Source organism: Adiantum capillus-veneris, chromosome 3 (assembly GCF_014529385.1).
Source record: "Adiantum capillus-veneris isolate H3 chromosome 3, ASM1452938v2, whole genome shotgun sequence".
In the NCBI taxonomy this organism is placed as follows: Eukaryota; Viridiplantae; Streptophyta; class Polypodiopsida; order Polypodiales; family Pteridaceae; genus Adiantum; species Adiantum capillus-veneris.
Genome location: NC_140933.1, coordinates 164,331,251 through 164,357,335, shown reverse-complemented (window position 1 = coordinate 164,357,335; position 26,085 = coordinate 164,331,251). Strand labels below are relative to the sequence as shown.

The 26,085-nt window shown below is 44.4% G+C and overlaps 1 protein-coding gene across 3 annotated transcripts in view; it reads right to left on the bottom strand.

Moving 5' to 3' along the window:
• Window positions 1–26,085, bottom strand: part of NUDX23 (nudix hydrolase homolog 23) — a 52,648-nt gene that overhangs the window by 20,078 nt on the left and 6,485 nt on the right. Inside the window, exons 5-6 of one of the 3 annotated variants that reach the window (XM_086509539.1) lie at window positions 21,183–21,323; window positions 21,049–21,107 (exon numbers count right to left, since the gene is read on the bottom strand). The exons of 1 other annotated variant lie outside the window; for it this stretch is intronic. In XM_086509539.1, coding sequence (XP_086365665.1) covers window positions 21,049–21,107; window positions 21,183–21,323 — 200 coding nt within the window. Of the gene's footprint in view, window positions 1–21,035; window positions 21,108–21,182; window positions 21,324–26,085 lie in introns of those variants that run through there. One more of the 3 variants, XM_086509540.1, reaches the window with a different exon arrangement.

The following is a 26,085-nucleotide window of genomic DNA, read 5'->3' as shown; positions in this document are numbered from 1 at the left end:
CACCCTCCGGAGGTGATGGGCATACTCAGCCATGATAAAGGCTAGCAATTGTCAAGCTATAGTGAAAATACTAGAAGCGCTAAAGATCAAAACAACAACATAAGGTGTTATTAAGTCAAACAATAAGTGGGCTTTTTAGCTCCCCACTTCTATTGAATTTACTACTGATTATCTTGAACATTCCAAAGAAAGAAACACTAAAAATAAACTTACTACGATGCAAAAATGAACAACAAAAGTAGATTTACTAGAACAAAGACGAGAAAATCTAAATAGTTGAGAGCAAATGACACCGTACTTAGCTAAAAGAGAAATGTTCGAAGAAATGTGAGGCATGCGGATGATTTTTAGACTGGCATATTCTGGTTCAAGGCGCTTATCATAGATATCTACTTCTAATCCCAAGGGAGTCTGAAAAATCTTTAAGGTCCAAAAAGGCACAACAATCACTATTTGTGGTACAGTTAAGTTCACAAAACTCCTCGGGATAAATTCCTTCGTCTACAGAACTCGAATTCAAGTACATAAAATCTTGAAAAGAAGGAACGTCACGGACAAAAAGATCATCTACAAAGCGTCTTACATTGCATAACTTGTGCAAAAATATTGGGCAAGTGTTAGCAAGGACAAGACGCTCCATAAAATCAAACTCATAAGTAAAAAGATAGAAATTAGCAAGAAAAACAGCACAATTGGTGCCCATAGGGATACCAATTGTTTGCTTGAAAAGAGAGTCGCCGATGGTTATATATAAATTGTCCAAAAGAAAATCTAATCAAGATATGATGTCAATGTCATCTACAATCCTGGTGAATCTCTTTCTTCCTTTGTCTACATCTACATTCTTATTTTTCAGCCATAAGAAGTCAAAGTTCAAGGCTTACTTTTCTACTAACAATGCCTTGTCCCTATCCTTCTCAAGCTTGTACGCAAAAACTTTTAAAATAAGAGACTTGACTCTAAATTTAAGGTCCTCCAAATTTAGCTTCGTGTATAGCGATGTAAAGTCAAAAGTTTGGAGACATAAAGGAGAAGATTTCTCCTTAAGGCTTCTTGAAGAGTTCAAAAACTTTAAAACAGGAATCACGCCTACTGAATCATTTAAAATCCAACTTGAATCGGTAGGTACATCTACACTAAGAGCCGTATCACTTTACCTTTCACTTTCCTTTCTTTGTGAGCCAGTATCTATACTGGGACAAGGATCCCTCGCTCTCTTCCACTTCAGGTTGCTCATCAAGCTTTCTATCAACAACTGGCACATGATCGTTAAAAGGTTTCAAGAGACTCACATGAAAAGCATTGTGAATCTTCCACGTATCTGGCAACTTCAATTCGAAGGATACAACATTTATTTTCTCTTGAATTTGGAAAGGACCATAATATCTCATACTTAGCTTGGGAAAAAGGTGCTCCTTTCCTTTTCTTTTCCTCAGGCGTGCCTTCTCAAACCGAAGGAGTACCCAATCATCTTCCTTCAACTATAAGTCGCGTCGATGTTTATCAGCTGCTATCTTATGCCGTGCTTGAGACTTCTCAAGAGCCTCGCAAACCTTGGCAAAAGCAGTGTCCAAATCCCTCGTGTACTGATCCGCTTCAAAATCTTATCTTTGGCTTCTTAGCACCTTCGATTACTTCAAATGGTGCCTACCCTGTCGATGAATGATGTCACGAGGACATGGCAACTACTAACTATCACGAGGACGTGGCAACTGCTAACCTTAGTTGTTGGTTTCTTTCCAATGATTTTTGTTTTATTTTTGAGACCCTCTTTTTGAAGTTGCAAATGGTCGGACATTGTATGGCTTATGTGAACGGTAGTTTCACCCGCAGACGGGAAGTTGGTTGGCACTGGAATTCGTATAGTAAGAGGGTGTCTAGGCTCAGTCAAGATCATGTAGGTCCCCCCCGTCGCAGTTAGCAAGTTGGTGGATATTACGAAGTGAACTCAATAAAGGCACAAAGTCAAGGTGGGATCACCAGAGTACAGGTTCCGCTTTTTTGCACTCGTATGTCTTTTCGGCTTTACTCCCTACCTAGGAGGAGAAGCAATGGCCACACGCCATCTCGAATAAATCGTATCAATCGGGTAATTCTTCAGGTGTATTACCAATCTCGGGTTCTTGGAGTACTTAATCAATCTGTTCACATATGTCAATCTGCAATTGACGTTTGTACTCCTTTTCTGGCAAACTTGTCCGGAAAAAAATTTGCCCAAATCTTCAGTTCCCGCGCCGGATCTTCAACTTTTCTTTGCCTTCTCACTGAGAGGTGTCATCTCTCTATCAGATTCTTCACCAGAACCCATGTGTAATCTGGGATTTTTAATGGCTTTACGCCCTGTAAGACAGAGCGATGAAGACGGGAGCGTGCTCGATGCGTTGTATGAAGGGTGGGAGTGGCTAGTAAGTCTGGGGTCGGGACACGAAGATTCTTTCCCAAAAAGCTGTGTGCGCTGTAAAAAGGATCGGATCTTCCGTAGAAGAAGAATCTTTCTGCGCTCTAATACCACTGTAACAGACTTGGACACTCCAAGTCAAGATTATATCGCAACACAACCCAAATTCACTTCAACAATTCACAATTGATTCGACACAGCCCGACGGAGTTCCGTGCCAAGAGATATTGGCCCCAAAGACTAGCACCCCTTTCGATATTTCTGTGCAAAGTACAACTCCCGCGGGTACTCGCTCTCAGACTCTGCATCCAGATGCTCTGCAGACGGAGCCCCCTTGGGTTCTTTATAAAGGTTACAAGTGTAAGGTGCAGGTGAAGTGAATGTTGTACTTTGCTCAAGATGAGTGCTCCAAACTATGCTCAAGGGTTCCTTTTACTTACGGAGGGGAAATCCTTCCGTTCCTTTAGTGAGATAGTGCAATGGACACAAACAAGTGGATAAATACTGTGAATGAAGGTGCTGAGACTGAGAGATAGAGAGAGAAGAATACGACACCAGAATGTTGTCAAACCCTCCTCCGAAGGCCCCACTCTCTTTGGCGAGAGCGATCTACTATTGATTGCACAAATCTCTACAATGCTTTGGACTTGCCGACAATGTCGACGACAATGAGGACAACAGCAAGACGGGCTGAAATCTGAAAATGCTATGGGCTGAAATCTGCAAATCTTTATCTGCTGAATTCTGACTCTATGTCAATGACGACGGCGATGACGACGCTGCGCTGAAAACGCAGATTTCAGAATCTGCGTTTTCCGGGCTGAAATTGCAAACTGCGCTGGATTTGACCGTGCGGCGAGGATCTGTTGCGGGAAGGTGAGATCTCCGAAGTTCGGGACTTGTTTTGCGGAGTCTATGTGCTGAAAACCGAAAACGCTGATGCTTGTGGGGGTTCCGTCACGGTAGATCTGCAAAATGCTGGACTGCCAGGCTGATGCAAAAACGCTAGGGCTGAAAATTGATCCTGCAGTGAAAATCTGATAACGCTAGGGGAATTGCTGATCTTGTTGTTGCCAGGCTGCTGCAATGCAAAACGCTAGGACTGATCTGCAATTGAAAACGCCAAGCTGGTCTTGCTGAAAACGCTAGGTCCTTGCTGTAGCAAAAACGCTAGGTCTACTGGGGGGTTTTGCTGAGGTGTCTAATGAACGAAGCTCCTGCCGCCTCTTCTGCCAGAAAGTGCTAGCGCTAGGTTTCTATATATACTTGCCAAGTCAAATTGCCCTACCCAATTCTCAACAAAAGTCACTTAAAAATAATAAGTGAAAAATATCTAAAATAGGAAAAATAGGTCTATGCACTGTAAAAATGCTCCTGATGGGTTCTGATGGAAATCTGATGATCATGTTGTGTGCAACCAGAGGATATGCATCTACTTAAGTGTCGGGGCATGCACGGTCTGTGAACAGACTCACAAAAGTGCCAGATCACTTCCTAATCTAGGCTAACTGAACTGAACTGAACCCATGTCATAAAGTAGCTTGTCCACGTACACATAGGGTTAGATGTGCACGTAACATCCCCTCCTTTTCAAAGTGAGGTACTAGTACCGAACTGTATGGCATGGAGGGGAATCGCCAACAGGGTCTGGAACCCTGGGAAGGACTCTTCATCGGCCCACTCTGACGCGTGGGTCATGCGATACTTGAACTTCATAAAGGTCTGCAACGCTTGCTTCTTTGGGCCACGCCGAAAGCGACACAAAGTCTTTTGTGGCTCCTTCAATGCTTCAACTTTGTCTATAGTCATGCATCTACCTTCTTCAAGAATCTCCGAGGCTGAAAATTCTTGAAACCACTTCCAACACAAAAACATGAACATACTCATTCCATGTAAAGTGACTAGAAAAAGACTATTCCTTCGAAAAAATTGTGCATGTAATGCAGATGAACAAAGTGACGAAGTGCCAAACCGTTCATCAAACACACGCAAACCATGGGGTCGAATATTGACTTTCGAATCTAAATCAATCAACTATGGCAAATCACAATGGAACTGCCGATGCTTTATGCTCAATCCTTCTTGTGCTCTTTCTGATACTGTGTCATGCCAAGGAAGAGAGATAGAATGTGAATTCCTTGGGTGCAAACATTTCATCTTTTCATGAAGAATCCGCATACATCCGTGCTCATTCATGAGTGAATCGTGCTCATCGTACAATATGTCATGCCTAGGAAAAGGGATCACATAAGGACGGTGACTAAAATATAGGAAAGCATCACGAATGAAACACTAGAACAATGCGTGCTAACTAATCATTCGAACACACAATACTTCTTGTGGGGGTTCTTTGGACCTCGACTCGAGAGCCAAGATCGGTTCTTCGTGATCTATCGAATCTGCACTGAGGTTAGCTTCACTAGACAAAGTAGCAACCAAACTATCATCCTTGTGAACAATCACATCATTATCCTGCAAATCATCATGCTTATCATCATCATGCAATTCATCATGCTTGTCATTATCATCCAAATCATGTGTGTCATGCTTTGGAGAGACGAGACTGAGAGAGTCTCCTTCTCCTGAATCCTGTCAATCTTCGCCTGCACATTAGAAATGAGAGATGAAGAATGAACAACTTGCTCCCCACAAATGACAATCGGAGAGTCACTTTTAGCAGCTGCCCAATCACTCAGAGGGTTATGCTCACGAAACCATCGAATGCCTCAAAGCATATCACATCCTCAGAGAGGAGACTACAAATTTTCTGCGGAAGGACGCTTGTTGAACAGTGAACAAAACATAAAGGCACTCTGTCGTGATGAGAGAGTCCATTCCGGGAGCGAAGCCCGACACCTCGAAAGGAGATGTCTTGCTAAGCTCCAAGCGGGCTCTTTCGACAAGAGTCACTAATCACATCATGCATACTACCTGGGTCAAACAATATGACAAAACGCTGATGACCATAACACTTAATGAGAGACTAATCAATGGAAGGATCATGAGAGACTTGGGTCACACTCGTGTTCTCATTTATTGCATTGACAGAGAAAGTGGGTTCTGTGGGTTCTTTAGTGTCTTTAGATTCAAGCTTAGGACATGTTCTTTTTATGTGACCCTTAATGTGACAATGGAAACAACGACCTTCCTTGGAATAAGTGCTTTGCTCTTCCGACGTAATGTATCCTCCTAAAATTCCTTGTTCTACCTTTTCATAAGGAGTGAGCTTAGGTTTAGTAATTGTGTTAGCCTTACCCTTAGGTTCATTTGGAGAGTTCTTTTCTGAGAGACTATTGGAAGATTGATTAGAAGAGTTACCGTTCTTACCATTCTTACCGTTCTGAGGGTTCTGAGAAGTCTGAGAGGTACTTGTTGAAGTCTTGTTTTCCTTAGGCTTTCCCTTGTTGTGCTTCATCTCCTGTGCGAGAGCAATCGCTACCACCTTTTTGAGATCGATTGGGTCGAGGACTTCAACATCAAACCTCATATAGTCGTCCAACCCGAAAATGAAAGCCTCTTTGCGCTCATCATCCGATTTGCATAATTGGGTCCTGAGCTGTAAAACACGATTAGAGAAAAACATAACTGGCGTACCATTTTGCTTGAGACTGCACCAATCGTCTTTCAACCGTGCTAGGTGCTGTGGGGGCATAAACTGCGCCTTGAGCTTGTCTTGGAAGTCGGCCCAATTGGAGGAAAGGGGCGCGCCATCCTCGGCTTCCTCTAGGTGCGCGATCGACTGTGCCTCTTGCCATGCGTGGTACCAATTAATGGCATCACCGGCAAGGTACATAGCTGCCATCAAAACCTTGCTATTCCCTGTCTTCTTAGTTGTCGCAAAATAAGCATTAAATTGATGCAACCAAGAATGAATAATCGTAGCATCCATCTTACCATCATACTTACTGAATGTGATCTTCTCTATGACGGGGTTGTTGGAGTCCGAATCTCGTCGTGAGCCACTTGATGAACCACCACCATCTTTGTCCGGCGCGGGTCTCGAGGTGAGAGCCTGTCGGACCAACTCTTGCATGCGTAGGTCTCTCTAAATCTCACGCTCTGCCTGTCTTTCTTTGGCCGCCAAGCGTGCTTGCTCACGCTCACGGTCCATGGCTTCCTATCGTGCTTCTTTTCTTTCTTTTCGTTCGTCGGCCACCAAGCATGCTTCGCAATCCAAGGTTTCCTGTCTATTTGGCGGTCACGCTCCTCGGCATTTTGTCAATCTGCTTTTCTTTCTTTTCGTTCCTTGGCCACCAAGCGTGCTTCGCGAGCCAAGGTTTCCTGTTGTTCTGCTTGTCTTTCTAGTTGTGCCATCGCAACACGAGTCGCTTCTTGTTGTTGTGCCATCATGTCCATCATCGACTTGACCAAAGACTCCATAGGATTTGGTGCAAACCGTGGCGTAGATGGGGAAGGGGGAGGGTCAGAAAAACCTCCTGGTGGGGAAAATTCTTCTTCACCTTCTTCATACTCACCACCTTCATGCAAAGTATCCAATCTGCTTCGGGTAATGACCATACACAAAGATCTTTGGTTCTTAAGTTCACGAGGAACTTTTTCTTGTGGGTCTTGGGTTCTTGGGTTCTTGAGGATCTTGAGGTTCTTGAGGATCAGAAGTCTTGAGGTTCTTGAGGTTCTGGAATCTTGAGGTTCTTGAGGTTCTTCTTTAGCTTGCAATCTGTGTTAGAGAAGGATCTTCTCTTTACCCGAGCTCTTCTCTTTCCTGGGGCGCACCCCTTGGCGGCCTTGCGCTCACACCAAGGTTGCTTTTTCCTATCTCACGTCGATTGGCCGGCCGCTAAGTGCACGGTCCGCTCTCAATGAGTGAAAAGAGAAACAAGGGGAGGCTGGACAAGCCCTTCTTTCTTGGGTTTCCTGTCACTCTTCAAAAACACGATTAGGAATCGACGCGCCCAAGTGGACTTCGGTTACATGAGACCTCAACAAGCAAAAATAATTATGTGGTTCTTGTGGTTCTTTCCTTGAGTGATACAGAACACTACCAAAGCTCTGATACCGATGTAAGGTGCAACGGAAGTGAATGTTGTACTTTGCTCAAGATGAGTGCTCCGAAATGTGCTCAAGGATTCCTTTTACTTACGGAAGGGAGAGCCTTTCGTTCCTTTAGTGAGATAGTGCAATGGACACAAACAAGTGGATAAACACTGCGAATGAAGGTGCTCACACTGAGAGATAGAGAGAGAAGAATACGACACCAGAATATTGTCAAACCCTCCTCCAAAGGCCCCACTCTCTATGGCGAGAGCCGTCTACTATTGATTCCACAAATCTCTACAATGCTTTGGACTTGCCGATGATGTCGACGACGATGAGGACGACGACGAGACGGGCTGAAATCTGAAAATGCTAAGGGCTGAAATCTGCAAATCTTTATCTGTTGAATTCTAACTCTATGTCGATGACGACGGCAATAACGACAACGCGCTGAAAACGCAGATGCTGAAATCTGTGTTTTCCGGGCTGAAACTGCAAACTGTGCTGGATTTGACCATGCGGCGAGGATCTGCTCTGCGGGAAGGCTGCGAAGTTTGCGACTTGTTCTGCGGAGTCTATGTGCTAAAAACTGAAAACGTTGATGCTTGTGGGGGTTCCGTCACGGTAGATCTGCAAAACGCTGGACTACTAGGCTGATGCAAAAACGCTAGGGCTGAAAATTGATCCTGCGGTGGACATCTGCTAACGCTAGGGAAACTGTTGATCTTGATGTCGCCAGGCTGCTGCACTGCAAAGCGCTAGGGCTGATCTGCAATTGAAAACGCCAGGCTGGTCTTGCTAAAAACGCTAGGTCCTTGCTATAGCAAAAACGCTAGGTCTGCTATGAGGTTCTCCTGAGAAGGTGCCTAATGAACCGAAGCTCCTGCTGCCTCTTCTACCAAAAAGTACTAGCGCTAGGTTTCTATATATACTTGCCAAGTCAAATTGCCCTACCCAGTTCCCAACAAAAGTCACTTAAAAATAATAATTGAAAAATGTCTAAAATAGGGAAAATAGGTCTATGCACTATAAAAATGCTCCTGATGGGTTCTGATGGAAATCTGATGATCATGCTGTGTGCAACCAGAGGATATGCATCTACTTTAAGTGCCTGGGCATGCATGGTGTCACGGGGACGTGGCAACTGTTAACTATGTCACGAGGACGTGGCAACTGCTAACTTTATTTGTTGGTTTCTTTCCAATGGGTTTTGTTTTATTTTTGAGACCCTCTTCTTGAAGTAGCAAACGGTCGGACATTGTATGGCCAATGTGAACGGTAGTTTCACCCGCAGATGGGTAGTGGTCGGCACTGGAATTCGTATGGTAAGAGGATGTCTAGGCTCAGAGCAAGATTATATAGGTTCCCCCTTCGCACTTAGCAAGTTGGTGGATACTAGGAAGTGAACTCAATAAAGGCCTAAAGTCAAGGTGTGACTACCAACAGAAAGTATCCGCCTGTTGGGCCACATTGCATTTTTGGATGCGGTCCCAATGAGGATAGATGGTCAGATGACCACAGGGAGCCCAACGGAATCATTTCCTAAAATTTAGGGAACTGCTATTTTGGGCCGCGAAATGTGTTCGCGTCATTACCTCCGGTATGACTAGGGGAACACTCACAACTCTGCCGCGAAGTCAACTGGGCGACCAGTCGGGAGATTTTTAGGCGGCAACCCCGAAACAGGAAATGGCTTGTAAACACGCCAAGTGGCACATTTCTGTGCACTTTCCTCATGCAAGAAGAAGTGGCGCTGAATTTCATGTTGGGAGAAGCCTCATCTGCAAACTGTCACAGGTTAAGAGCTATGGAGTGCTTCCTTTCCCTCTTATGTACAATGCGGTGCCAGGAGTGATGCCCTGCACGCTACGAACTGCTCTCTCTCTCCCCTATGAGCAATATGTTATGTCCCTCTAGTGGGCTTTTCATTTGACCAATGTACAGTTATGTGGGTTCATGCACGATTGCCGAGGCAAGAGCCTCTTGCACAAGTACTGGATTAGCTAGCGGCTAATCCCCCGCAAGTACAGGTGAATTCGGAGAGGTTTCACGTGAGAAATGTCGTCTAATTCAAAAGGCAAGTAGCCCTACAGGTGCGGGAGCTCGAGGTCTTGCTACAGATGCGACCGGCATGCGAAACGGAGCCCAAAACAGGGAATTACAGCCTGCTGTGTATTTTTGCAGGTTTAGAGTTTCGGCCCTAAACGGACCCTAATACCCCCAGGAGGTTCGGGGACGCGAGAGGACCGCTGTACAGGTGATCTGGCGCATTTTCGGAGCAGAAAACAGAGAATTCAGCGTGCTGCAGATTCTCGCCAGGTTTTGCAAAGTGTCGGTATGCTTCGGGAAAGTCATCTATTGCGTGGGGATACTGACTGTGAAGCGTCCTAGTACAGTTATGCTGTCGAGATCGGGCCAGAACAAGTGTTTCTTAGCCTAGATTGTGCGGGGCAGCTCATAGGAGATCACACTTTTATTCCCTCTGTTAAAGAATAGGGGTGCCAATTTTGGGGCCTACAGGTTGTCGGCGTCTGCTCGGTGCATTCTAGCTTTCGAGCCGTGTGTGTACTTAGGTGTTAATCCCCGTTACAGGTTACCTTTGCAAAGTGCTCTGTGTGTGTCTAAAGTAAAGAATTTCGGGTGAAAGCTAACCCCTACCGCCCCACGGGCCAGTTTCATCATTCCATTGCCGGGACATCAATCACTTTTTCCTCAAAGAGTGAGCCTCGGTTGTTTTGGGTAAAGACACAGAGTGCAGGAACGTGGGATTACACGATGGCCGACAAGGGGAAGGGCATTATGGAAGAGGGTTCCTCTTCAAAGGACAGGCAGGAGATCCATATGGTTTTCGAGATTGGCGAGAGCTCACGGCCACGTCAGTCTGTACCTCCTCTCAATGTGAATGTCCCTCCAGTAGTACAGAGCTTTATGACTGGGCAACTTGAGGATGATGCGTTCAAGACTCAGTTAGTTGCCGCGGTGAATGTCTTTTCGCAACTAGTGCAGAATCCAAGGTTTATGGAGTTCTTGCAAGCGCCACCAGTGCAACACCAAAATAGGCAACCTCCGCCGCGTACGGAGCTTGTTGAGGCTCAAGCCCAGGTACTTCATGCGGCTCAGGAGGATAGGGAACACTCGCATGTTGCGGAGTCAAGGGCTTCAAAACAGGTTCCTCCCGTCCTTGAACAGGTGGCTAGAACACCTATTCCACAGGTTATGCCAGTTCAGCCCGCCACCTTTCAGAGCCAGCATGCTGTCTTGAATGGACAGGGAACTGGATACCATGCTATGCACCCAGTTTTTCCACCACCCACGGTACATCCTCGGTATTTCGGGGGTGGATCAGTGTTCCAAAGTATGGCTGATTATGCGCCTGGAAGTCAACCGTACATGCCAGGAATAGTGTTCGGGGGTATGCAAGGCATCATGCTAAACCCCATGTATGGTAGTATCGGCATGCAGCAAGGTTTTCACTACAACCAAGGCCAGTTTGGGGTGCCACAGGGTCATTTTGGCATGGCTGGTTTTTCTGGACAGCAGCTAGATATCACACCTCTGACGCAAAATGTCAATGGCCAAGATGTGCCGATCATGCCTACTACAGTGCCCATGTTGCAGACCATCCCTTATGACAACTAGGGGGCACTAGAGAAGCCGAAGGCTTACAAAGAAGGTGGTGCAGCTGTAAAGTTCAGTACCTTTAGTGGTTTCGAGGATAAGACAAAGGCTCTTACCTTCCTCCAGCAATTTGATACAGCATATGCAGGAGGGAATTTTACAGAGGCCTCGAAAGTCAGGAAAGCTGCCACTTTCTTAAAGGAGAATGCGCTCACATGGTGGACGACATTGTTAATGCAAGGACAGGCACCCGCCACTTGGGTTTACTTCAAGCAAATGTTTGCATCTACTTGGCTGTCAAATGAATTTGAAGCCGACGTCATGACACATTGGCACCAGCTTACTTCAGCTTCGTGCAAGAGCTTCCTGGAGTGCAATAGGAGGTTTTGTAAAGCGTTACTCTCAGTGACCTCCTACAGATTTGTGCCATTGACAGAGCAGATAGAGAAGTACTATTGTGGGTTGCCTAAAGGGCTCCGCGATTACTCTACAAAGAACAGAGTGCCTACCCTCACTCGGCTTATGGAAGTTGCAAACACTGGTCTTGCCTTGTTGAAAGGAGAGAACACTGTATTTCCCAGCAACGACAAAGGAGGGCAGCAAAAGAAAAATTCAGCGAAGAAGCCCTTTGTGAAAACGGCTCCTGATGCGTCACAGGGGTCAGAAAAGGCCACCAAAGACAAGGATTCAACCGGGACTTCTGGAGCGCAAGCAAAGAAACAGAAAAGGAAGCCTTTTGTGTGCAAGTCGCTCGAGGAAAAGAAGGTCCTAATGGCTGAGAACAAATGCTTTATATGCGAGCAGCCTGGTCACTTTGCTATCAATTGTCCACAAAGGAAAAGACAAGCTGACTCAAAGGATAAAGAAGACTAGAAAGGCAAGAAGCCTAAACTCACGGCAGATTTAGTGCCAGACATGGTGGGTGACAGGCCCAGCACAGATGCCAATGAGTTATGTAGGGCATGGGGTAAAGTTAGGGATCAGACGACACTCATCTTCTTTGATCCAGGTGCCAAAGCCAACTTTATCTCACCAGAGTTAGCTATGAAGCTGGGCATCAGAGCTGAAGAGATGGGGTACACAGCAGAGGTAGGGTTGGCATGTCCTGGCTACTCAGAGTGTGTTCCTCCCATCATTGGAAAACTACGTCTGCTTATTCAGTCGTATGTGGACACAGAAGAGTTCTACATCATGCCACTGGAAGGTTGTGACGCCTTGTTGGGGATCACGTGGATGTTCTGAGTGCATGGAGTCTTGGATGCCTACAACAAAAAGATCATTGTACAGCATAGGGGCAAAACTCACATCTTGGATGTAAAGCTTAAAGGAGAGTCAGTCCCTATTGTATCTGCTTCTGCTATCACTTCTGTAATAAAGAATCATCTTTCTGTGTACTTGATTTTTGCACGTGATGTCTCGGATAGTGATCAATCAAATTTATCTGTGTTAGATAAAGAAAGGTCAGCATTCTTGCAAAAGTTTAGTGACTGTTTTTCTGATTCATTACCGCCGCAATTGCCACCAGAGAGACCTGAGGACCATTGGATAGATTTGGTGCCAGGGTGTAGCCCACCAAATAGACCTCCCTACAGGGTTAGTGCGGCGCAGCAGAAAGAGATTATGGGCCAGGTTGAGGAGTTATTAGAGAAGGGGCTGATTCAGCCTAGTTCTTCACCCTTTTGCTCCCCAGTGCTCCTAGTGCAGAAGAAGGATGGCTCATGGCGCATGTGTATTGATTACCGTGCGTTGAATAAGAATACCATCAAGAATAGGTTTCCTATTCCTAGAATTGATGATATTCTCAATCGTTTAGAGGGTGCTGCAATTTTCAGCAGGATAGACCTTAAGAGTGGGTACCATCAAATTCGTATAAGGCCAGAGGATGTGCAAGACTGCGTTTAGAACGACATTTGGTCTTTATGAGTTTCTAGTGATGCCGTTTGGGCTAACAAATGCTCCTATCACGTTCAACAGAATGATGGACCGGATTTTCCGCTCGCATCAACAGTTTGTTGGGACGTTCTTCGATGACATGATAGTGTATTCGAAGAATGAAGAGGAGCATAGGCGTCGCTTGACCATTGTGTTCGAAGAGTCGCGCAGTCACAGGTTACTTGTCAATCCTAACAAAAGTGAATTCTTCCTCGAAGAGATCCACTTTCTTGGCCACATAGTCTCAAAGGATGGTGTTAGAATGGATCCCGCAAAGGTTGAAGCTATCAAGACATGGCCAGACTTGAAGACTGTGCACGATGTCAGAAGCTTCTTGGGATTGTGTTCCTACTATAGAAGGTTTATCAGAAATTTTGCAGACATAGTATTGCCTCTTCACACTTTGCAAAAGAAAGAGGTCACTTTCAGATGGACCCAAAAAGAGATTTCAGCTTTTAGTCTCTTAAAGGAAAAGTTGACTTCAAATCCGGTTATTGTTTTGCCAGATCTCAGGAAGTCATTTGTGGTCCAGTGTGACGCGTGTGGCAGTAGCATCGGAGCAGTGCTAATGCAAGATGGACGGGTAGTAGCTTATGAAAGCCGAATTTTGCAAGGGCCAGAGAGGACTATGCAAGTCTATGAGAAAGAGCTCTTGGCCGTGATTCATGCGCTTTCTAGCTGGAAGCACTACCTCTTAGGTGCTGATTTTGTTGTCCAAACAGATCATCAGACCTTGCGATACTTCTTGACACAATCAAAGTTATCCGAAAAGCATATGCGATGGGCAAACATTCTTTCCATGTTCCACTTCCAAATTATGTATGTGGAAGGCAAGAAGAATGTTGTGGCTGATGCGTTATCAAGAAAGCCACAAATTTCAGCTGTGTCAATTCCTTATCATCATGAGCTAGATGAAATGAAGAAACAGTATACTGCTGATGAAGATTTTTCAAGGATCTTTGAACAGTTACAAGAGGGGCAACATCACGAGCACTACCTCCTCAGAGATGGTTTTATGATGATGCATGGCAGACTTTGTGTCACTAGGCCACTGCGATATAAGGTCATGGAAGAGAGTCATGTCCCACCGTATGCAGGGCATCGTGGCATTGATGCAATAGTTAAAGCCGTAGAGACATTCTTCTATTGGCCTACCTTGAGGAAAGATGTGGATGCCTTTGTGCGAGCATGCATAGTTTGCCAAAAGGTCAACTTTGACAGGCAAAAGGCACCACGGTTGTTATAACCACTGCCGATTCCGGATAAGCCATGGGAAAGCATTGCTATGGACTTTATCTTTGATCTTCCAAGAACGCCAACAGGGAATGATGGTATATGGACCATCATCTGCAGGCTCAGCAAGCAGGCCCATTTTATCCCTGTCAGGAAGAAGATAAAATCTGATCAGATGGCACGCTTGTTCATGTACAATGTGTTTAAGTACCATGGTATGCCACAATCGATTATCAGTGATCGTGATCCTCGCATGACCAGTTTGTTCTGGAGAGGATCGTTTGAGAACATGGGCACTATGCTCAAGTTCTCGTCTTCGTTTCATCCACAAACTGATGGACAGTCAGAAGAGGCTAATTCTACTGTCTTAGATCTGCTGAAATGCTATGTGTCAGATAATAAGGGCAAGTGGGAACAGTATTTGCCTATGCTTGAGTATGCGTACAATAATACGGTGCATTCGTCTACTGGAAAAGCACCTTTTGAAATTGTTGAAGGTGGCAAAAAGGTTCCTCCCATTCTGCATACAAAGGACAAGATCTTTGAGGCAGATCGATATGTTGAGAACATGGATGAGATGTATAAGAAAACTAAAGTTGCCTTGGAGAAGACTCAGGCAAAGCAGAAAAAGGCTGTTGATCGTCACCGTCGTGAATTGCTGTTATCACCTGGTGATTGGGTTCTGTTAAGGTTCGAAAAGGCAAGGTTAAAGAAGATGAAGGGCAAGGAACGGTTGTTTCCTAAGCTCAGCATGCGTTACTATGGGCCTTTCCAAGTGCTTGACAAGATCAACGATGTGGCTTACAGGCTGAAATTGCATGATGCATGGAAGATTCATAATGCGTTTCACGTGAGTCTTCTAAGACCCTTCGTGGGTGATGTGCCAGAAGATATGCCAGATGAGGATCAGCCACAAGTTGAGAAACTTGATGAGATCCTAGTACCTGAGCAAGTTTTGGCACATAAGGACAGAAAAGTTAAAAGGACAGGTTGCAAGACGCTATTTGGTGAAGTTCAAGAACTATCTGCCTATGGATGCAAAGTGGATGGAAGAGCATGAACTGTCAGAGTCACCAAATGTATTGCAGCTTTACCTTGAAGCCTTTGGGTTACAGCCTACTTATGCCCCAATCCAACGTGTTCAAAGGAGGGGTAATGATAGAGCTAGTACATCAAATGTACATATGAATCCAATGTAATAGATGGAAATGACAAAAGTATGAAGGTCTCATTAAGTCATTTGCATCTATGTGTTATGACCTTTCTTGCGGATACATGCGATGATAAAAAAGAGTGTTGATAGCACAAGATCATCAGTGGCGTGTATTTATGGTATGCAATCGAGGACGTTTGCGATTTCAAGAGGGGGGTATGTCACGGGGACGTGGCAGCTGTTAACTATGTCACGAGGTCGTGGCAGCTACTAACTTTAGCTGTTGGTTTCTTTCCAATGGGTTTTGTTTTATTTTTGAGACCCTCTTCTTGAAGTAGCAAACGGTCGGACATTGTATGGCCAATGTGAACGGTAGTTTCACCCGCAGATGGGTAGTGGTCGGCACTGGAATTCGTATGGTAAGAGGATGTCTAGGCTCAGAGCAAGATCATATAGGTCCCCCCGTCGCACTTAGCAAGTTGGTGGATACTAGGAAGTGAACTCAATAAAGGCCTAAAGTCAAGGTGTGACTACCAACAAAAAGTATCTGACTGTTGGGCCACATTGCATTTTTGGATGCGGTCCCAATGAGGATAGATGGTCAGATGACCACAGGGAGCCCAACGGAATCATTTCCTAAAATTTAGGGAACTGCTATTTTGGGCCGCGAAATGTGTTAGCGTCATTACCTCCGGTATGACTAGGGGAACACTTTACAACTCTGCCGCGAAGTCAACTGGGCGACCAGTCGGGAGATTTTTAGGCGGCAACCCCGAAACGGGGAATGGCTTGTAAACACGCCAAGTGGCACATTTCTGTGCACTTTCCTCATGCAAGAAGAAGTGGCGCTGAATTTCATGTTGGGAGAGGCCTCATTTGCAAACTGTCACAGGTTAAGAGCTATGGAGTGCTTCCTTTCCCTCTTATGTACAATGCAGTGCCAGGAGTGATGCCCTGCACGCTACGCACTGCTCTCTCTCTCCCCTATGAGTAGTATGTTATGCCTCTCTAGTGGGCTTTTCATTTGACCAATGTAAAGTTATGTGGGTTCATGCGCGATTGCCGAGGCAAGAGCCTCTTGCACAGGTACTCGATTAGCTAGCGGCTAATCCCCCGCATGTACAGGTGAATTCGGAGAGGTTTCACGTAAGAAATCTCGTCCGATTCAAAGGGCAAGTAGCCCTATAGGTGCGGAAGCTCGAGGTCTCGCTAAGATGCGACCGGCACGCGAAACGGAGCCCAAAACAGGGAATTACAGCCTGCTGTGTATTTTTGCAGGTTTAGGGTTTCGGCCCTAAACGGACCCTAATACCCCCAGGAGGTTCAGGGACGCGAGGGGACCGCTGTACAGGTGATCTGGCGCATTTTCGGGGCAGAAAACAGAGAATTCAGCGTGCTGCAGATTCTCGCCAGGTTTTGCAAAGTGTCCGTATGCGTCGGGAAAGTCATCTATTGCATGGGGATACTGACTGTGAAGCGTCCTCGTACAGTTATGCTGCCGAAATCGGCCCAGAACAGATGTTTCTTAGCCTGGATTGTGCGGGGCAGCTCATACGAGATCACGGGTTTTATTCCCTCTGTTAAAGAATAAATAAAAACCGAAAGGGGCGCTAATTTTGGGGCCTACAGGTTGTCGGCCTCTGCTCAGAGCATTCTAGCTTTCGAGCCGTGTGTGTACTTAGGTGTTAATCCCCGTTACAGGTACCTTTGCAAAGTGCTCTGTGCGGGCCGGTTTCACATGGTCTACGAACAGACTCACAAAAGTGCCAGATCACTTCATAATCTAGGCTAACTGAACTGAACTGAACCCATGTCATGAAGTAGCTTGTCCACGTACACTTAGGGTTAGATGTGCACGTGACAACAAGGGATGCCCAAAAGCAGAGCCCCAAAAGCTGCCCATAAAAAGTTGCCCCAAAAATAGGCTTACAATTTAAAGCATTAAAAATAAAGCTCTCTTTCTCTTGCGTAGCCAAAAATCTGCTTTTTCCGTACGCAACTGCCACATCAACAACCCACAGATTCCGCCGCGTTTTTCGAGAGGCTGTCCGTACTGCTTGCCAGCTTTTCCGTACGCTACCTTCCATGTCACTGCTGCCACGTCAACCAACCAAGGCAGGAGTGTGTGTGTATACAAGGCAGCCACGTCACCAGATTGTGACATGTTCTTATGTTTTGAGAAGGCACCCCTGACAAAGAGAAAAGGAAAAGGAACGGCTTTTTCCAAAGCTTAGCATGAGATACTATGGACCTTTCCAAATTTCCGAAAAGATAAATGATGTCTTCTTTAGACTGAAGCTGCTTTTCATGCGAGTCTCTTGAAGCCTTTTAAAGACGATGTGCCCGATGATGGGAAGCCTAATGAGCAACCGAAATGGAGGAAAACGAGGAGATACTCGTTCCAGAACAGATTTTGGCACATAAAGATAAAAAGGTAAAAGGTAAAATGATAAGGCGGTTCTTGGTTAAATTCAAGAACTATCCCGCATTGGATGCGAAGTGGATGGAGCAGGAGGACCTGGCAGATACTCCTCAGATTGTGAACCTTCCTTTGAAGCATTTGGTTTAGCATAGTCTATTCCAAATAGAACCCAAACTCAACTGGGCGCAATTTGGTGCAGCGGGTATGCACAAGAGGGGAGTCGCTCCACTCCTTTGTCAACAAATTGCCCCAACTTTTGATACTAAAGTCACTGAATGTCTCTTTTGAGTTTCATGGATATTGTGAGCTGACAGTATTCTGCAGTATGACTTTATGAACTGGAATTCCCGATAATATGATACTGATTTGTACTTGATTAAGTGCAAGAACTGATAGACAAAATGACTACAGCATTTCGGTCTGAAAGATCTCGATAGACGTGATTGCAATAAGGATTAGTTAATCGGGCATCTATGAGGTCCCTAGAGAATCTAGATGCAATTGCTAAATACATTGCCGATTAATCATGGTATGAGATCCGAATGAATTTGTGAATGTGATTTTGTCATGTGATGTCCTGTGATGTGAAGTGATGTCCGGTGATGTCTTGTGATGTGATTGTCGATTGGTACATGTGCTAGATGTGTGTTCCTAGTGCATCGGTACTAACAGTCAGTGTCTACTAAGACAGTTTATGGCCTCTGTCTCTTTTGCAGGCATAAGGCAATTACAATGCTTTCAAGAAGGGGGTACGTCACAAATTGGTGACGTGGCTAGCCTTACAATGGGCAACAGAGCATACACACAAACCCTCCCCGGCTGGCAACATGCTGAGGATTTTGGCTGACGTGGCTCACTGTACGGAAACCCGTGAATTGCGGCACGATTTCCACTGACAGTGCAGACGTGGCTGGCTGTACGGATCCTGCTTTTCACGCTGTAGTGTACGGATTTCCAGCTTTTGGGCCTACGCAATTGCTTGAGAGGCTTTTGGGAAAATTTGCTTTACTTTAAGCCTATTTTAAGGGATTGCTTTATTTTAAGTGGAGAAGCTTTTGATTTTGAAGCTTTTGGGGCTCTGCTTTCAGCATCCCTTGTAACCTTTATAAAGAACCCAAGGGGGCTCCCTCTGCAGAGCATCTGGACGCAGAGTCTGAGAACGAGCACCCGCGGGAGTTGTACTTTGCTCGAAGTAATATAAAAAGAAATACCGAAAGGGGTGCCAGTCTTTGGGGCTAATACCTCTTGGCATGGAACTCCGACGCGCCGTGTCAAATCAATTGTGAACTGTCTTGAAGTGAATTTGTGTTGTGTCGCGGTAGAATCTTGACTTGAGTGTCCAAGTTTGTTACACAACCCTCTTTTTGAAATCACAAATGCCCGGACATTGCATGGCCAGTGTGAAACGGCCGATGGCCAAGAGTTTCATCCGCAGAAGTGACGCGGCCAAGCAACCACGAGATGATTAGGCCGATCGGCACTGAAATATGACTAGTAAAAGGGTGGCTAGGCTCTATTAAAGTCATTTAGGCCTCTCGGCGAGACTTCATAAGTTGGTGGGTACTAGGAATTTAAACCAAACGGGCAAAGTCGACACTTGATAGCTCTGGAGCCATCTGTACGACACCTAAGCAAGGAAGGGATGCCCAAATTGATTTGGAGCTGCTGAGGGCTGATTTTAAAGTGCTCTAATGTGAGTGGAAAGTCACCTATTACATGGGGACTTTGTCTGTGAAGCCTTCTGTTGTCATTATGTTACCGAAAATGGGGCAGAGTAGGGAATTTTCAGCCCATTAAAAGTGGGACAATGCAAGAAGATTACAGGTTTTTCTCCAAGTTTAATTGGAATAAAGAAATACCGAAAGGGGCGCCAACCTTTGGGGCCGACAGGGTGTCACGGTCTACTCAATGGGAGCACTCTAGCTACCAAGTCGTGAACTATTGTAAATTGGTGAATTCCAGTTATAGGTTTATTCGTGAAGTTACTTTTGTGTCATAAAGTACAGGTAAAGTTAAACAACGTTTAACTTTACATATAGGTGAAGTACAAGTCCAAGTACATTTACTTTTTGTGTCATAAAGTACAGGTAAAGTTAAACAACGTTTAGATCAGGTGAAAGCCAAATTTTACCGCCCTTTAGTAAGGCTACAGGCCGGTTTCAGTTTTTTTTTTAATTACCAAGTAAAAGGAATTATAAATCTAGATGTCTACTTTCATTTACATAGAGGAAGCACATGTATGATGTGACACTACAACTATGGAATCCTTTATTAGCAAAACAAGCACACTAATATGCTAAGAAAAACCTTATATAAAATGAAAATAATAGCTCCAAAAATTGTAAAACACCAGAGATTTTATTAAAAAGAAAGCTTTGAAATGTCTTTTTTTTTTTCCCCGAACTCACTCACAAGGGAACCTTGCTCTTTGTCCCATCAGTGTTCTCTCTCTCTAGTCTCTACATGCCAACCTCTCCTTCATTCTTTCCTTCCTAGTTGCCTTGTGTTTTCTCTTGCAAGTATAGGAGAGACCCCAGAAGGCTGCCTCCACATTCCTGATATTAGATCTCCTTGGGCTGTTGATGCTGCCTTGGAGGGAGATCTACAGTAATAGAGGGCGTCTTGTCCATTTGTGGCTATTCTGAAGGGAGATCTATGTCAAGTTGTTTAGAGTCCAAGGAGTGTCCATACGTGGAGAGAGTCGTCATCGCACGACTTCCCCGTTCATCTAATTCACCTTTACACTACCACTTTGATAGAAACCCTCTGTGGGATCTCATTGTGGTGGTTCAAGAGCGCCACCTCTACCTAGGGAGGGATGCTCTAGCTCTCTATATCAATTTTCCTTAATCCCCCGTTTGAATAATTTCAAGTTCTTTGGAGATCCTCTAATACCTTAACTTCATTTATTTCTTCCCTATAAAAGATAGTTTCCTAGTGTCCAACCTACATCAAGAGCCTTGACAAGAGACTAGTCTCACTAAAATCAAGACCCTTGAATTGTCTTTCAATCTAACATATTCCAAGACACTATAGATGACCATAGTTAAAGGACATTCATGGGCCATGCAAGCTAACAAAAGTCAAATGTACATGAACAATCATCAGAGTCTTTGACCCTCTAGTCACGAACATGGCTTTATATGTTTTGCAATGTCTGTAATGCTCGTAACACATCCTGCCTATAATGCTTGTAGCACATCCTCTCATGACTATGTATGACTTACTTAGTAATCAAAGAAATTTGGTACTAAAAACATTAAGCTTTTAACACCAAAAATTGATCATAACACATACCGCTTATCAATAACACCATGGTGTACCTTTAACTTGCCTCGCTTGTAATCTTCCACATACTGCAATACAAAGATTGCCTTGGAAACAACTCAAAAAGATGAATGCAAACATGACAACTCAAAAAAAAAGCTTACCAATCTTAAAGCGACACTTATAGAAGAGAACGCAATTTGATCAAATGGAATCTCATCAATGTTGAACAATGCACATTCTAATGACTCCACACCAGGAGAAAAACTCGGTGTCTTTAATTTTGCTCGAAAAAGAATGTAGCTCTGCTCTGCACCATATGAGAAAAATGTTAACGTGAAATTAAACCTTAAACATCCAGAATTTTTGTGTTCATGAAGGCCTCAAGTCAACGCTAATAAGAAAACATTTACTCCTCACCATATGTATCATCACTAAATTGATATCCTACTTTGTTTAGAAAGAGAATCTTTTCTTTGATCTTTGATATATCACTTACATGAGAATCTAACCATAAGCAACAAAAGTCAAATTGTTGCGTTGATGGTTCGAGTACAAAATTGTATGCAGTTGACCTTTAGTGCAATTGTCATAAATATTTTTTAGACGCAAATCATACATCTTTATTGCAAAACAAAAACGCGCACACACCCATGGAAACGTAAAATATAAATGACAGGATTTATAGTGATCCTTCAAAAAACATGTAAACGTTGACCATTTCCTTGTATATAGGCAGTATGAACAAACAATTTCATGTTTTAACAAAAAATAATCATCAAAAGTACTTGTTCTTGGAGGCCTTACAGATATCCCCGTTCACAATGCTCTCGTCATTACTCTGAATGACGCACTAGAAATATCTGTACTCAGATGTCTCCAACGAGAAAAACCCTCTTCCTTATAATTTCAATAATTCATTTAGAATTATTTTTCTTGGTGTCTCAAGCGAGAAAACCCTCTCACTTGTAAATCCAATATTTCATTAAGAATGATTTTTTGTCACATAAAGCTAATTTAGCAACATTCTATCATGGATCAGAAATAGTTGTTCACTCCCATCTTTCTCGTGCCATCGATGCAAAGGGGGATGCGGCTGTAACAGACTTGGACACTCCAAGTCAAGAATCAATCACGACAGTACCAAATAACCACTTCAAAACAATTCACAAATCACAATAGATTTGCACTGGCCCGGCGGAGTTCCGTGCCTAGAGATATTGGCCCAAAAGACTGGCGCCCTTTTCGGTACTTCTTTATGTATTAATCAATTCAAAGTACAAGAGAGGGGTTAAGGTTTCACTCTCAGACTCTGCGTCCAGATGCTCTGCAGAGTGAGGGGATGCCAAAAGCAGAGCCCCAAAAGCTTCAGATATAAAGCAAACTCTCTTTTTCTCTCACAAACTCACTTGAGTTTTTAAAAATAAAGCAAGGGAATTTCTCTCTCTCTCTCTCTCATGCTCAATTGCATCACCCAAAAGCTGAAAATCAGCGCCCCTAAATCCCGCCACAAAACCGGAAAGTCCGTATTGCTGCCACGTGGCATTTCTGCCACCAGAATTAGGGTTTCAGCCACAGTTAGGGTTTCAGCAGCTATTAGGGTTAGGGTTTAGGGTTTCTACAGATTAGGGTTTCTGGCAAAAATTAGGGTTTGCAGGTTTTAGGGTTTCTGCAGAATAGCCACGTCATCACTTTGTGACATACCCCCCTCTTGAAAGCATTGTAATCGCCCTCAATTACGCCTGCAAAACAAACAGAGGCCATAAACAGTCTTAGCAGACACTGACTGTTAGTACCTACATACTAGGAACACACATCTAGCACATGTACCAATCAACAGTCACATCACAAGACATCACAGGACATCACATGACATTCAACATTCATTCGGATCTTAGACCATGATTTATCGGCAACGTAGCTAGCAACCGCATCTAGATCCAATCGGGACCTCATCAATGTCCGATTGACTAACCCCTATTGCAACCATGTCTATTCGAAATCAATTAGACCAAATGCTGCAATCATTTCGTCTATCAGTTCCTGCACTTAAAAGAAGTCAAGAACAAATCAGTATCATAATCAGAAATTCCATTTCATAAAGTCATACAGTAGAATGCTGTCAGCTTTCAGTATCCTTGAAGCTCAAAGAGACATCAGTGACTCTAGTATCTAAATCAAGGCATCTGTTGACAAAGGAGCGGAGTGACTCCCCTCTTGTGCATCCCACTGCACCAGATCTCCAGCCAAGCTGAATTCTGGGTTCCATTTGGAGTAGACTATGCTAAACCAAAAGCATCGAGGTAAAGTTTCACAATCTGAGGAGTATCTGCTAGGTCCTCCTCCTCCATCCACTTCGCATCCAATGCAGGATAGTTCTTGAACTTAACCAAGAACCGCCTTCGGACTTTACCTTTATTCTTCGTATCCTTATGTGCCAAAAATCTGTTCAGGAACAAGGATCTCCTCGTTCTCTTCCACTTCAGGTTGCTCATCAGGCTCCCCATCATCAGGCACATCACCAAAGGTTTCAAGAGACTCACATGAAATGCATTGTGAATCCTCCAAGTATCAGGCAATTTCAATCGGAAGGAGACATCATTTATCTTTTCAGTGATCTGGAAAGGTCCGTAGTACCGCATACTAAGCTTTGGAAAAAGCCTCTCCTTTCCCTTTTTCTTTCTCAGGCGGGCCTTCTCAAAACGTAAGAGCCCCTAATCATCCTCCTTCAATTTCAAGTCGCGATGATGGCAATCTGCTGACTTTTTCTGTCGTTCTTGAGATTTCTGCAAAGTCTCGCGAACCTTGGCAAAAGCCGTATCTAAGTCTCGCGTATATTCATCCGCTTCAAAAATCTTATCTTTCGTGCTTAGGTAGGTGGAACCTTCGCAGCACCTTCAACAATCTCAAATGGCGCCTTCCCCGTCGAAGAGTGTATCGTGTTAGTGTAGGCAAATTCCACCAAAGGTAGGTACTTTTCCCATTGAGTCTTCTGATCTGAGATATAAGACTTCAATAAATCTAGAACCACTGAATTGGCAATCTCAGATTGCCCGTCAGTCTGCGGGCGTGCCAATGTTCTCCCAAATTGCCTTCCAAAACAAACTCGTAAATATGGGGTCTCTGTCGGAGACAATCATCTTAGGCATGCCATGTAATCTGAAGATCTGGGCCACAAACAGTCTCGCTAAGTGATCCGGCTTGACTGTTTTCTTCACTGGAATGAAATGAGCCTGTTTGCTAAATCTATCAATAACAGTCCAGATACCATCGTGACCACTTTGTGTTCTCGGGAATTCAAAAATGAAATCCATTGCAATACTTTCCCAAGGGCGGGTGGGTATGGGTAAAGGCTGCAACAATCCCTATGCTTTACGCCTGTCAAACTTGACCTTTTGGCATACTAAGCAACTACGCACAAACTCTTCCACATCCTTTTTGAGTCTCGGCCAAAAGAAGTATCTCTCTACCCCTTTCATAGTGGTAGCAATGCCGCGGTGACCCGTAAAAGGTGGACAGTGGCATTCAGTCATAACCTTTTCCCTCAACGGCTGTGTAACGCACAACATGGTTTTTCTCATCAAGTAGCCATCCCGAATGGAATATCCCGCTACTGTCTCCCCATCCCGTATCCGTGTGAAAACGTCTGCAAAATCTGTATCTGTGGCATACTGGTCGACCATATCCTCGAAGCTCCTATGATGTATCGCAAAAATAGCCAGAACCAACAGCTTCCGAGACAAAGTATCTGCCACCACATTCTTCTGTCCCTGCACATGGACAATCTGGAAGTGAAACTATGACAAGATGTTCGCCCACCGCATCTGCTTTTCCAAAAGCTGCTTCTGTGACAAGAAGTAGCGCAAACTCTGATGGTCTGTAAAGACAGTAAAATCCACTCCGAGTAGGTAATGCCGCCACTGAGTAAGAGGATGGATAGCCGCCAAAAGCTCTTTCTCATTCCGGCCTTGAGAACAATCGGCTCTCGTAAGCAATGACATGGCCTTCTTGCATTAAGACCGCACCTAGACTACGACCACAAGCATCACAATATACTTTAAATGACTTCTGCAAGTCCGGCAAAGTCAAAACTGGTCCTGTACTCAATTTCTCTTTCAATGTCTGAAAGGCAATCACCTCTGTGGATCCCCACGAGAAAGGGACTCCTTTCTGTGACAAGATATGCAAAGGGGAAGCAACCTCTGCAAACTTTCGTATGAACCGCCTGTAGTACGAACACAATCCCAAGAAGCTTCTAACTTCATGGACATTCTTCAAATCGGGGCAATCATGGATAGTCTCTATTTTGGCCGGATCCATTTGCACTCCTGCTGCTAAGACAATGTGTCCCAAAAAGTGTACCTCTGGTAGGAAAAATTAACTTTTCTTTGCATTAATCACTAACTTGTGATCTCGTAATGCCTGAAAGACCTGAAGCAGATCATCTCTGTGTTCTGCCTCATTTTTGGAGAAAACAATGATGTCGTCAAAGAAAGTGCCAACAAATAGCCTGTACTCTCGAAAAATCATGTCCATCATCCGGTTAAATGTCGCAAGAGCATTGGTTAAGACAAAAGGCATCACCAAAAACTCAAATAACCCAAAATTCATCCGAAAAGCTATCTTGTAGACGTCTCCCGACGCGATCCTGATCTGATGATATCCACTCTTCAGATCAATCCTGCTAAAGCACGAGGATCCCTGTAATCTGTCGAGTATATCATCGATCCTGGGAATCGGAAATCTGTTCTTGATGGTGATTTTGTTGAGAGCTCTATAATCGATGCACATTCTCCAAGATCCGTCTTTCTTCAAAACCAACAACACTGGAGAGCAATACGGTGAAGTACCAGGCTGGACAAGACCCTTTTCCAAGAGGTCTTTCACTTGGTTCATAATCTCTTCATTCTGTGCTCGGCTCACACGATAAGGTGGCCGGTTCGGTGGTGTGCTTCCAGGTATCAGATCAATGGTATGATCTTCAGGACGAGCAGGTGGCCACCTGGTAGGCCCTCTAAGAAGCAATCGGCGTGAGAGTGGAGAAAATCTTGGCGTTCTTTATCAAGT